This window comes from Castor canadensis, chromosome 11 (assembly GCF_047511655.1).
Source record: "Castor canadensis chromosome 11, mCasCan1.hap1v2, whole genome shotgun sequence".
Classification (NCBI taxonomy): domain Eukaryota; kingdom Metazoa; phylum Chordata; class Mammalia; order Rodentia; family Castoridae; genus Castor; species Castor canadensis.
The window spans coordinates 51,342,477-51,355,002 of record NC_133396.1 but is presented as its reverse complement, the minus strand read 5'-3'; the positions used below and the strand labels follow the sequence as shown (position 1 = coordinate 51,355,002).

The 12,526-nt window shown below is 48.4% G+C and overlaps 1 protein-coding gene across 14 annotated transcripts in view; it reads left to right on the top strand.

Annotated features, from left to right (window-relative positions):
- Window positions 1-12,526, top strand: part of Epn2 (epsin 2) — a 95,457-nt gene that overhangs the window by 47,764 nt on the left and 35,167 nt on the right. For 7 of the 14 annotated variants that reach the window (XM_074046692.1, XM_074046701.1, XM_074046689.1 and 4 more), the window contains exons 2-4: window positions 2,900-3,021; window positions 3,993-4,762; window positions 6,795-6,965. In XM_074046692.1, the coding sequence (XP_073902793.1) occupies window positions 4,168-4,762; window positions 6,795-6,965 (766 nt within the window). In that variant the 5' untranslated portion in view covers window positions 2,900-3,021; window positions 3,993-4,167. The remainder of the gene's footprint in view (window positions 1-2,899; window positions 3,022-3,992; window positions 4,763-6,794; window positions 6,966-12,526) is intronic. The other 7 variants (XM_074046698.1, XM_074046696.1, XM_074046699.1 and 4 more) reach the window with 3 other exon arrangements.

Genomic DNA, 12,526 nt, shown 5'->3' with positions numbered 1-12,526 from the left:
TGCATAGCCCTGTTCCAGCCCTCTTGGCAGACATAGAAAAAATTTTCTGTCTCAAATAGTAAATCCCAGCTAAAGTTACTTTGCTGTTTCCATTCAAAAATAGTCATGGTTGTCAAGAGAATTGTACATAGTCGGCCACACAGTGGCATTTGTCCCTCTGTAGTTATCAGTTTATAATTTATAAAAATAAGTCATCCTCCTCCTTTTCCCTCTGATCTAAACTGTGAACAAAGCTCATTTTTTTCCTTCTTGGTTTTACATGCTTTTCTTGCTCCACATCTTACCTATAAATTACCCATAGCTGGAGTCCTTAAGACATAGCTAATGTTTGTGAACTGACCACACCTGCTCAGGTCTGAGTGAGGAGCTCAGAAGGTGACAGATGGTCTGTTTTAGGGGCGGTTGTGTGTATTTTCGTTCAGCCTCAGCATGCTGAAAACTTTGGAAGGACAGTTGTAAATTGGGAAGGAACATGCAAACGGTTCAGAAGAGAGCGAGAACAAAAGTCAGTTCTAGATATAACAGAATGTGTCCTTGAGGAGGGTGTGAGTTCAGGGCTTGCTGTGGGGAAGGAATCCTGGCAGCTGCTTGCCAGGAGAGGGACTGCTTAAGTGTTTGCAGCCCCATCCTGAGGTATAGGGAAGGAGTTAAAAATGGGAAAATTGGGTCTGAAGTGTATATAGCTCTGTTTGGCAAAACCATGGTGGCTCAAGTGTTCAGAGCCTAAAACTCTTCCTGCTGGCACTGCCAGGGACCTGGTTTGTGTCAGTCACATGGTGGGAATTGAAGTTTTAGTTTGTAGTGCCTCACTGGCTCCAGTGAGAAGCACAACCTCTCTGGTCTGGAAAATGGTTTCTTGGGGCACCTCTGGTGTACTTTCAACTAGTGGGGATTTCTTACCCCTTCTTACCATCTGTTCATCCCAAAAGCCATTCTTGTCTATAAGTTTTAAAAAAGTAGCAGGCAGCTATGTAAAGTAGGCTTTGTTTGTTTTTCTGACTATTACAGATCGTTCATAAGCCTGAGTATTTCAGGCTGCCACCAGCAGGCGTCTATGCAAGCTGAGCCTGTTGGAGAAGGGTCCTACCTTGGTCTGGGTGTTTGTGTTCTTTTCCAGCCAGTGTCTGGGAGCAGAGGTACCCCGGCCGGTGCTCACAGGATTTGCTGCCTTTTCTTGCCACAGGCCTTGGAAGCTCTGTGGGAACCCTGGCAGAGCTTCACAGCTTCTCAGGTCTCCTGAATGATGCTGGGCCCTGATGGATTGGATGCTTTCTGCCACTGTCCTTACCCCTAAGGTGGCTGGGTTAGTGGAGGGCAGCAGAGCCCAGGATATTGTTTCTACTTTGGGAAAGCCTTCTCTTTTTCCTAAGATATTCTCAGCCACTGGAGGCCTTTTGACCAGTGCTGTTTGTTCTTGTGCTTAGTCAAGCTTGGAGGGAGGTGCTGAAGGACTCTTCAAGGGAGAGGAAGTGGGGTGGGCAGACTGTGCACCAGAGTGACACATAGAAGTGCTGGGTCCTTGGCATGTCATAGGGCCCTGAACTAAGTATATCTGAACTTATCTGTGACTTTGACAGATCTCTGTGTGCTGGGAAATGGTCACTGAAAATGTTCCTTTTCCTTTGCAAAGCCTCGTCCATCTCTGCTAGTGATGAATGTTGCATTGGGAACATGCCTACTTTCAACTGGCTGAGACCAGAGATGGCAGGTGGAACTTTGGTGATGAGTGACCTTTACATTTCCATGCCCCCTTTTTGTTTATTTATTTATTGATGGTACTGGGGTTTGAACTCAGGGCCTCGAGCTTGGTAGGCAAATGCTCTACCACTTGAGTCTTGTCCCCAGTCTTTTTTGTTTTAGTTATTTTCCAGATAGGGTCTGACACTTTTGCTCAGGTCAGCCTGAACTTTAGTCCTCCTATTTATACTTTTCTGTGTAGCTGGGATGGACAGGCACGTGTCTCTGTGCTCAGCTTGTTCTTTTCTTTTCTTTTTTTTTTTTTGGCAGTACTGGGTTTTGAACTCAGGGCCTATACCTTGTGCCACTTCACCATCCCTTTTTTGTGATTTATTTATTGATTTATTTATTTGAGTTAGGGTCTCAAGAATTACTTGCCTGGGCGGCTTCAAACCGCAATCCTCCTGATCTCTGCCTCCTGAGTAGCTAGGATTACAGGTGTGAGCCACCAGCACTGGGAAAAGTGTTTTTTTTTTTTTTCATCATTTTTAAATTTTTTTTTTTTTTTTTTAGCTGTACTGGAGTTTTGAACTTGGAGCTCTTGTGAACTTTTTGTGTGGGCTGGCCTGAAACTTTGATCCTCTCATTCACTGTTTCCTGAGTAGCTGAGATTTTAGGTATGAGCCACTGTGCTCATCGACTTAATTTGTTTTCAACATGCCATCTGAGCCTTAGATATCCATCTGAGCCTTAGATGAGGAAGATGGAACAGTCTGTTTCTCTGGCAGAAATAGCACAGCAGCTCAGTGGAGAGGAAGGGCTGCAGGAGGAAGGAGTAGGTGGTGAAACCTAGGTTACCTGGGAGTATGCTAGGCAGAGGGTACTAGCTGGGTGACTGTAGTAAGCTAGTCTCTTGACTACAGACTTCAGGTTCCTCATCTGTACAATGGAAGAATAGTCCTTACTCAGAGGGTTTTCATACATGGTAAGACAGAGCCTGGCCTAAGGGTCCCTGAATAGCCAAGTAGGCAGCGATGGTGAGTGGAGCTCCTTACTCTCTCTCCAGGCTCCATCTGTGCTGGTGTATCTTTGACCATCCCTGGAGTCTTCTGGTCCTCAGTTTCCTCATCTTATAGACAAGGAACTTCTATCCCCTGCTGAGTTGTGGCCCTCTTGAGGGCAGGAATGCTGTTTCTCATCTGTGACATTATTTATTCAACAGTGTTCTTTTCGTGTTGGACACAGTGCATGTTCCTGGGTACTCATTGTGAAGGAGACAGATGGCATTCACCAGACTCGAGGTGCAGAGCCCAGTGTTGGAGATGTGGACCTCACTGTAGCTCCGTAAGTTTTCTCATGTGGAGTAGGAGGGAGAGACGCCTTAGGAGCCAGCAACAATCTTCTCCTGTGAGATGAGGGGGTTGTTAGGCTAGAACCTGAGCTGTTTTAAGGCTGTTTTAGCTTGACCACTTGCTGGAGGCTCTTTTTTTTTGTCATTTTGGAGTTGGGAGGTCTAGTGAACTATTTGCCTGGGCTGGCCTTGAACCTCCTTCCAATCTCAGCCTCCCGAGTAGCTGGGATTACTGGCGTGAGCCACTGGCACCTGGCTTGCTGGAGGCTCTGGAAAGGCCAGAGGAGGTCTTAGCCTTGCTCTAGAAGAGTAGTCAGAACCTACATAAATTCTTGAGCAGGGAAGGTCAGGAGAGAAGTGGACTATAAGGAGAATTCCCCAGGCAGTCAGAAGCATGATGGACCAGTGCCAAATGTTTAGCAATTTTAAAGGTACGGAGAGGGACTTTGGGTTTAATATAGCCCTGAAATGAGAGGCTTTCTAGCCCTCTCCCCACGCTCCCATGTGATTTTAAAACTATCAGGATTGGGCTGGGATCAGAACTCAGTGGAAGAGTGCATGCTTTGCATGCATGAGGCCCAGGGTTCATTCCCAAGCACCACAAAAAATAAATTTTTCAGGATCAACTTCCCCAACATCCTGATTGTTTTGCAGCTGGCTTCTGCCTAGTAGTGAAAATATAACCCATAAGATAGTCATTCTAGTCATTCTGTTTTGAAAATAGCATAGCAGTCATACTGTTTACGTCTTGTATTTAAAGGTTTAAACCTGAGTTTAAATTTCTTAATTTGTAACTGGTGTTAAGGATCGTCCTCGTTTTGAAAGCAGGATGACTCTCTTGCATTCTGAGAAGGACAAGGTCTGCCCACTCACAGCCCACACAGTCATACCCAGTGCCTGTCCTTTGCAGAAGTGTCTGGGCCAGGCACTCCCACTCTCACCAGTGTGTCCTTGCTCTCTCTAGGTCATGACTTCCAGCTTCTTGGATCTGGGGCTCCAGAGGAGGAAATGATTGTCAGGGCTCTTGCTCTTGTTTCTGCTGCATTACAGAAAGTGGACCTTCATAGAGTGTGGACTTACCAAGGACAGGAAAGTTTCTCTCTTTGAAGGACTTTAAATTTGTAACAAAGAACATAAAAATGACAACTTCATCTATCAGACGACAGATGAAAAACATTGTGAACAATTACTCAGAGGCAGAAATCAAAGTCCGGGAAGCCACTTCTAATGACCCATGGGGCCCATCCAGCTCTCTGATGACGGAGATTGCTGACCTGACCTACAATGTGGTGGCGTTCTCGGAGATCATGAGTATGGTTTGGAAGCGCCTGAATGACCATGGCAAGAACTGGCGGCATGTGTACAAGGCACTGACGCTACTGGATTACCTGATCAAGACGGGCTCTGAGCGGGTGGCCCAGCAGTGCCGAGAGAACATCTTCGCCATCCAGACCCTGAAGGACTTCCAATACATCGACCGTGATGGCAAGGACCAGGGCATCAATGTGCGTGAGAAGTCAAAGCAGTTGGTGGCCCTTCTCAAGGATGAGGAGCGGCTGAAGGCTGAGAGGGCCCAGGCTCTCAAAACCAAAGAGCGCATGGCCCAGGTGGCCACAGGCATGGGCAGCAACCAGATCACCTTTGGCCGTGGCTCCAGCCAGCCCAACCTGTCCACAAGCTACTCGGAGCAGGAATATGGCAAGGCTGGGGGATCGCCGGCCTCCTACCATGGCTGTGAGTATTGAGGTGCTCCCTACCCTTTGCCCAAGTGGGCCTGTGTACAGAGGCAGCAGCACTAGCACTGTGCAGAAGGTGGTGTGAGTGCCCTGGGGCAGAGGGAATAGTGGCTACCATGGGGCTGGACTTTGTACTCAATTCTCAGCTTTTGTCAGTCACACAACAAATCTCTTGGTCTGGATTGAGTTATAGTTACCAAAGGGACTTTTGGTCCCTTGGCTGCTTGGTGGGATTCACTCCATGCACCTGGGAAGGGTGGCCTCTGGTTTCCTGGGTTCTTGGGAGATGGTGGGCACTGAGGCAGGTCTCACCAACTTCTTTGTCCAAGAAGGTCTGCTAACAAAGGGATTGTGCTGCTGCCTAAACAGTGGGGAGCTGCGCATGTGGTAGCCAGGAGGAAACAAATGCTCTTTCTTGGTAATCTTGTTTTTTAATGTCATATTAAGTATTTTTGCTGCTGGCTGAGCTGCAGTCCCCTGGAATGGCTCTGTGTATTATTCTACTTCAGCCTCCCAGAGGGATGGAGGTTGTATGTCTCTGTATCACTTAAAAGACGGGAAATTAAAGGGAATCTCTTCAGATTGTTAATGACAGCAAGGCTTCCTTTCCAAACATGCAGGGAGTTCTGGGAGATTTGGTTGCATGACTGGGTCTGCACTGGGTGGGGCTAGTCTGTGTTCTGGTTTTACATGTCAGATTACTTTGGGTCTTTGCCTTATGTTCAGAAGAGGTTTTTGAGAGTAAGAAGTAGAGTTCAGGCCTGATAGAAGATAGTCTCTGAGCCACATTGGTATCCTGGCTGGTCACTGAACAGTGCCTCTTCACAGTGTTGGGTGGCTACACGTGGACCGTGTCACCCTCAGAGAGATAGGTGGTCCTTTGTGGCCTTTGGGGGTCAGGTAGAGATGGGGGTGGAGGATGCAGGAGTTGTATTTTCTGACTGCAAAAGCAAAAGTACAGGTTTCCATACCATACTTTTTGGAATTAGTAGCACTACGTCAGCATAACAGACTTTCTTCTACAGGAAGTTGTTTGTAGTTTTGACGAACCTCTTGCTTAGTCAGTGATTCTGTCACCAGACCACTTGCCAACATTTCCTGCTTTCGCAGGTTTCGATTTGACTTTTACTGCTACCACCAGCATTTTGAGAAATTTGTTAAATGAGAGATTTGCATGTCAAAATCAGACTTCCTGCCACTAGGAATTCTAAGTTATTATCAAGCTTGGAGCAGGTTAGGGTTTTCTTGTCCTATTTCTAGTTGACATTTTCTTTCAGTTTGAAATGTTCTCCTTAAATGGTTGTAACCTCCGTGAAACCACTTGGACGTGATTTAACCCTAGGCCTCTGAAGTCTCCCTTGGGATTAAATTGCACCAAAAGAAATGAAGATTGCCCATTAAGAAGAGAAATTGGGGCTGGGTATATAGCTCAGTGGTCGAGTACTTGCTAGCATATACGAGGCACTGAGTTCGTCCTCAGGACCACCAGAAATAAAAGGGGAGGAGGATTGCTTCATTTCTCTCAAGGACCCTCCTGCCACCCCCCAGAAAATCTCCCTTTGCATTGCCTTGCCCTTGCTCCCCTTGGCTTCCTCTGTCATTTGTGGCTGTGGTTGTCTGTGATTCATGGCCCGGGGAGTGGCCATTATTCTCAGGAAGCCAGAGGACACACACAAGGAACTGAAGTAGCGTCACGTTCATGAACAGCCGGTGGAATGTCTCAGGTGCAGAGGCGAGACTGGGCTTCCAGGAGCCTGATTGTTGGAGTGGCTCCCTCCTCCTTACACCAAGCCTTGGGACCCCCAGCCATGACTCTTAACAGGGTTCTACTGGGCTGAATGATGTCCCCCCTCTGAAGTGTTCTGGTTCCTTTGGACCTTGAGCCTGAGCTGCATATTCACGGCTTCCAAGCAGGGGAGAGGAGAGACCCTGAGTGGTATTGGCCCATGCGCCCTGAAGGGTTGCTGTGCATCCTCTAATGGTGTGTCTCTCTTTGTGTGTGTATGTGTGTGTGTGTCCCTGCCGGACAGCGCCTGAGGCCTCGCTGTGCCCCCAGCACCGCACAGGGGCTCCGCTGGGTCAGAGCGAGGAGCTGCAGCCACTGAGCCAGCGCCACCCCTTCCTGCCGCACCTGGGGCCGGCCTCCCGCCCAAATGGCGACTGGTCCCAGCCCTGCCTCACTTGTGACCGCGCAGCCCGAGGTGGGACAGCGGTTTGCTTTTCTCCTTCCTAGAAATGCTGGGCAGCTTGCTGGGGGGCTGGGGTGCTTGTGCCAGTACAGCCAACTCTCTCCCTGTCTCCTGCTGGACCTGCTGTCCAGCCTTCAAGCAGTCTGGGATTCCTTTTCCTCTCTCCCCAGGAGCTTGTTGCCTGGCCATACTCCCCTTCCCTGCTTAGTAGGGGAACTGCTTTTTGGGTTGGCATAGGGTGATGATGGCCTCTTTTCTCCCCATTTCCCTCTCCCCCATTCTGATAAACTGCAGGGGCTCTGCTATCTGCTAGGCCAGTGGTGGTGGTAGATCCAGCCACTTGGCTTTTTGACGTGGAAATGTGTGATTTAAACCTCATAATGCTAGACAAATACCAGATCCTCATTTGATGGTTTTTGAAAACATCGTCCTTAATGCTCTAATAGATGCTTTTCTGAGCATCTAGTGGGATTGTTTTTGCTTCCCAATTAACTGCTGTCATTCCTAAAAATCTCCATTACTGTGTGGAACAGAGAGTTAGCTGTACTGTCAATTCTAGGTCCCAGTGTTTGAAGATACTGAATTGAATGGGTAACTAAAAATGGGGCTTCTTTTTTGACTAATTAATAATGTATCCTGGTCAGAGCCCGTACTGTTGCAGGTTAAACTGGAGACAGATTTTCACTGTTGCCTACAAAGAAAATGCTCTCAGCGTAATCTCCCTTTGGTCACGAATGGGGTCCCTGTTCCAGAAGAAAGTTATCTCTTCTACTCTTACCAGCAGGGGCACTGACAGCAAGCCTTTGTGTAGCTTCCCTGATAAGGTAGCTAGCTTTATTCAGCCCTGGAGATAGTTACTTCACTCATGCCTCATTAATATTATAGCTTGTTTGACTTGGGTATTTGTGTGATCCCTATATTTAGCTCTGGGATATTTTCTTTCATGCCCCTGTCTTTTTCTAACAGTTTATACAGGCTTTTGGCTTCTTCTAAACTAATGTTAGAAAATATAAAGAGGATTGGCTTTGTACAGTAAAAAATGTCGAGGTTAGAGCTTGTTTGGAAGGGTCACCCAAAGACGTGAGTTACATGCCCATTTCTGCCACTGCATACATGGACTGTTTTAGCAGGTTCTCATAACTGGAGCTCCCCCTCTATTTTCATACCATTTTGTAAGCAGTAAGATCTGTCTTGAACTTTGATGGTCAGTTTTGGGTTCACCTGTCATAGCTCTGCCGTTGGCCAGCTGGCTCTCCTGGGACATTTGCATATTAAGAGCAGGCCTGGTTGCCTCCTCCTCTGGTCCTGCCTCTGCACCTTTGCTTGTGTGGTTCCTTCTGCTTGGATGGCCATCCCACAAATCTGGCAAGTTGCTCAAGGCACACAGCCCATGTGGATCTCCCCTCCTTCAGCTCTGATATGAATTAAAAATAAAAATGAGGGTATTAAAAAATATTTTCTTTGCTATTGATGAATTTTGAGGCAGACTGAGAAGCCCCACACGTGTGAAACAGCCGTAGTATAGTGGGAGGGTGTCTGGCGCCTCTGACTGCTGTCCTATTTGAGAACAGTTTTCTTTTGTGAGCTACATCTCATTTCATCTTCCCTCTACGTCTTGCCCTCAAACATCTGTAGCTCTAACCTTGGAAATCTCTCAAATCCTCCTCTTCATCTTGTTCCATGGCCTCATTCCAGTGCTAGCCTTCTGATTGGTTTCCTTGCTCTCACCCTCTCCCATTCCCATCTACTCTCCCCTCTTTATAAATGATGCTTTGGTCCTGATGTGAAAAAGCCCCTTCAAATGCTGGGTTCCCTATAGGATCATCCCAGAGCCTTTGACACAGAAGACAAAGTCTTTTCTGATAGACCTTGGTCACCTCATAGCTCTGTACCCCCTACCTCCTGCGGTCCTAGGTCTGTGTGGGTCCTTGTCTTCCCTTGGAAGCACCCATATCTCAGATCTGCTGATGATTGCCCTTAGCTTGGCTCCAAGTTCTGCCTTTGCAGCCTGCCCCCTGCCCCCACTCTGTGCTCCAGGTACCCACATTTCCTCTGCCATAGTGTTTAGAATTCCTGTTGTGTGCCAGGCACCATGTGCTAAGCACAGAGCAGAGCACCTGTCCTTGTGGTGCTTCCTTAGTCATGGAAAGGAAAACATAATGTAAGTAAATTATGCAACATGTTACATGACGAGTGCTCTGGAAGACAGCAAAATAGATAACCCTGCTAATGGTTTTGTGGGGAGTAGAGAGAACGGTTTGCAGTATGAAACACACAAGAATTGATGGAGAAGAGCATTCCTGGGAGAGGGAGGCAGCAGTGTGGAGGCCCTGAGGTAGGAATATGCCCAGGGCATTTGAGGAATAGGAGACTGGTGCTGAATCAAGGAGAGTTACAGATGGGAGTTAGGGTGGAGCATGGCGGAATCTGGTCTACAGCTGGGACAGGGCCTCCAACTTCTGACAGGAAGTAGTTCTTAAATTCCTAGTTCTTTCGCAGTGTTTTGTAGCCACAACTCAAATGGCTATAAAATTTCTAAATGCTTTCTCTCATTGTATTTATCTTATCATAGACTATATGCTCTGTCAGGGCTTTCTGTGTCTCTCATCAAAAGACCCTCTGGAGCTGGCTGCCAATCACGCCTGTAATCCTAGCTACTCAGGAGATCAGGATTGCTGTTCAAAGCCAGCCTGGGCAAATAGTTTTCGAGACTCTGTCTCAAAAATAGTCAACACAAAAAAGTGCTGGCAGAGTGGCTTAAGCAAATGTGAAGCCCTGAGTTCAAACACCAGTTTTCTTACTCAGTGAGATTGGGAGCTAAGGAAGGTCTTAAACCTCAGAGGGTTTTGGCCTCTGAGTGAAGGGTGAGAAGAGTTAGGAGAATCCCTCTGTGCGGGGGTGGGGCACGAGCCAGGAGGCCATTGCCTTTGTCCAGGTGGGAGGTGATAGAACCTGGAGTGGGTGTGTGGCGGAAATCTGGGAAATGGCCAGGCCTTGACTTGCTGGAGACTTGGACCACACTGAGGAAGAGCTGGTGAGGGCAGCTCTGAGGCCTGAGTGGAGTGCCAGGAGTGAGGATGGCTGTGAGACAGCAAGTTTGGTGGTAACACATAAAGTATCTACATGGCATACAAATTTAGAGTTTGGGAGGGAACTCTGGACTGGAGATGCGGTTGTTAGTGCAAGGGTGGTGCTTCCAATTCTTGCTTTTTGGCCTCCCCTGGTGCTCATGTTTACTTGAAGGATCAGGGCCCACTGGCTGCCCCGGGCCCACCCATTGGCTGCCCTCATATGGTCCTGGCATGCAGTCAGTGCTCAGGACTGTTGTGTGTCTGCCAAAACTGTGTGGCCCCAAGGAGGCCTCTAGCTTAGATGGTTGAGGAATTTGCCCTACATCACAGAGATAGCCACCGGACTAGACTGGAGCCTGGCGTGAACAGCCTACCTATTCCCTCACCCAGGGTTCTTGCCACTCTTTCCTGTTCTGCAGGACTGGCTATGGCCTGAGCACCAAAAGAAACTGCAGAAGTTTTAGGGTGGCAGGAACTTCCATCAAAGGTGGTACAGAGGGGATGGGAGAACTCTTCTGTGGGTCAGGGTGCAGGCCTCTGACAGTGGCGTTCTCAGATCAGGGTCAGGTCTCCTTCTCTTCCTCCTCCTCCTCCCTGGCTCTCCTGCCCTGGCCAGGCCTCCACTGAGGGATGGTAGGAAGTAAGTAGTGCCCAGTTCAGCAAGCTGAGCTCCCTGCATAAACCTCTGGAGCCAGGGAGCCAGGGTTGCAGCTGTCCCCATACACCCCAACCCAGCCCTGTGTTGCCTGTGCCAACCTTCTTGTTCTTAAAAAAAAAAAAAAAAAAAGTGGGGGGGCAAGAGACCAGGTGCAATGGCTTAAACCGTAATTCTCGCTACTTGGGAGGTGGAAATAAGGGGATTGAGGGTCGAGGCCAGTCTAGGCAAAGTTTGTGAGACCATATTTCAACCAATGACTGGGTGCAGTAGTGTGCCTGTCTTTCCAGCTATGCAAGGAAACACAAAGAGGATTTCAGTCTAGGCTGGCCAGGACATAAAGTGAGACCCTGTCTCAAAAATAACTGAAGCAAAAAAGGGATGGTGGAGTGGCTCAAGTGGTAGAGTGCCTTTCTAGTAAATGTGAGGCCCAAGTACTGCCCCCAAAAAAAGATGAGAAAGGAAGGTAGAAATGCTCATCGCTCTCTGATTCACTCTAGTGGGTCAGAAGTCCCGGAACCAAGGTGGCAATGGTTGACTTTGCCCCAGGTGGGTGCTGCCACCAGCTACTGGTCTTCTCAGAATGGCCTGACAGCCACACCCATCTGGGTGATTCCTTTGGTTGGTACAGAACACCACCTGTGGTGTGGCTCAGGTCTTCATTCAGGGGAATGCCAGGCTTGAGCGAGTGCCTCGCGCCGAGGCCGCCCTCACACAGCGTGACAGTGGCTTACCAAGTGATTACTGGAGATTATGATCATTGAATGCCTTTGCCCTGCATCACTCCACAAAGGATTTGAGTTGGCTTACAAAACACATGCGATGCCACAGGATTAAATAGATACCAGAAGAAAGGGCAGAAGGAAAATAAGGGTGAGAAAATAAAACAGAGCTGGAGTCAAACACAGTTGCTAGAGGTGGATCCAAATTTGCTTTGAACTTCTTAGTCCCACACTAAAAGAGGGTAGTTTTTCTGGTTTCTGGACAGGTGTCCAGGGTCCAGATGGAGATACAGGAAGGTCAGGCAGTTTCTGGGCAGACATTTGGGGCAGGGTGTGAGGGCAGCTGGTCACAATGACTCTTGTGGTCAGCACTATCTCTGAGGCCACCACCCCTATAGATGGACTTGGTCCTGGAGTCCTGTGGGCTGTGTCTCTACCTGCCAGTGGCCCAGCAGAAATCCATAGAGTGTTCCAGGTCCCTTTGGGAGCAAGAAAGTGGCATGGCCATCTCAGTTCCTCCACAGTTCACAGCAATTCTTAAACCCAATAGGAAGGGCCCTAGAGAACATGCCCTGGGTGCTGCAGGCCTCTGGCAAGCTGATGTTCCAAAGCAAGGGAATGTTGGGTAAGCCAGACTTCTTGTGGCCCCAGCCCGGCTGGCCAGATTTCATGAAGAGAGCACTTTGTAAGGAGGCATCTTAGAAAGGGAATCCTACATAGGCCTATTTTTGAAAACCCAAGGGTGTGGGAAAGAAACAAAAACTTAGCCAGCTTGTCTCTGAGAAGTGCTTTTGAGCCCTGGATAGTCCAGGTCCCCTGAGAATGTGGGAGGGGGGAAGGTGTGAAGCTCTGAAGTACAGAGCTGAGGATAGAGGGGAAAACGGGGCTAAGAAGCAGTTGCTGGCACCAGGCAGGTATGTCTTGGTATAGTTGGCTAGAGAGGAATGTGCCCAGCCTCTGGGTCCTTGCACAAACTTCGGGAATGAACTTGTTTTGGTGGATCAAGTGTTCACTGCAAGGCCTGGGAACCATGGATGTTCCTGGTAGTCATTTCGAGGCAGGTGGCAGGGCTGTCGGCATTAGTGTGCTTCAGAGAGAGTTAATGTCTTCAAGTGGAAAACGGCA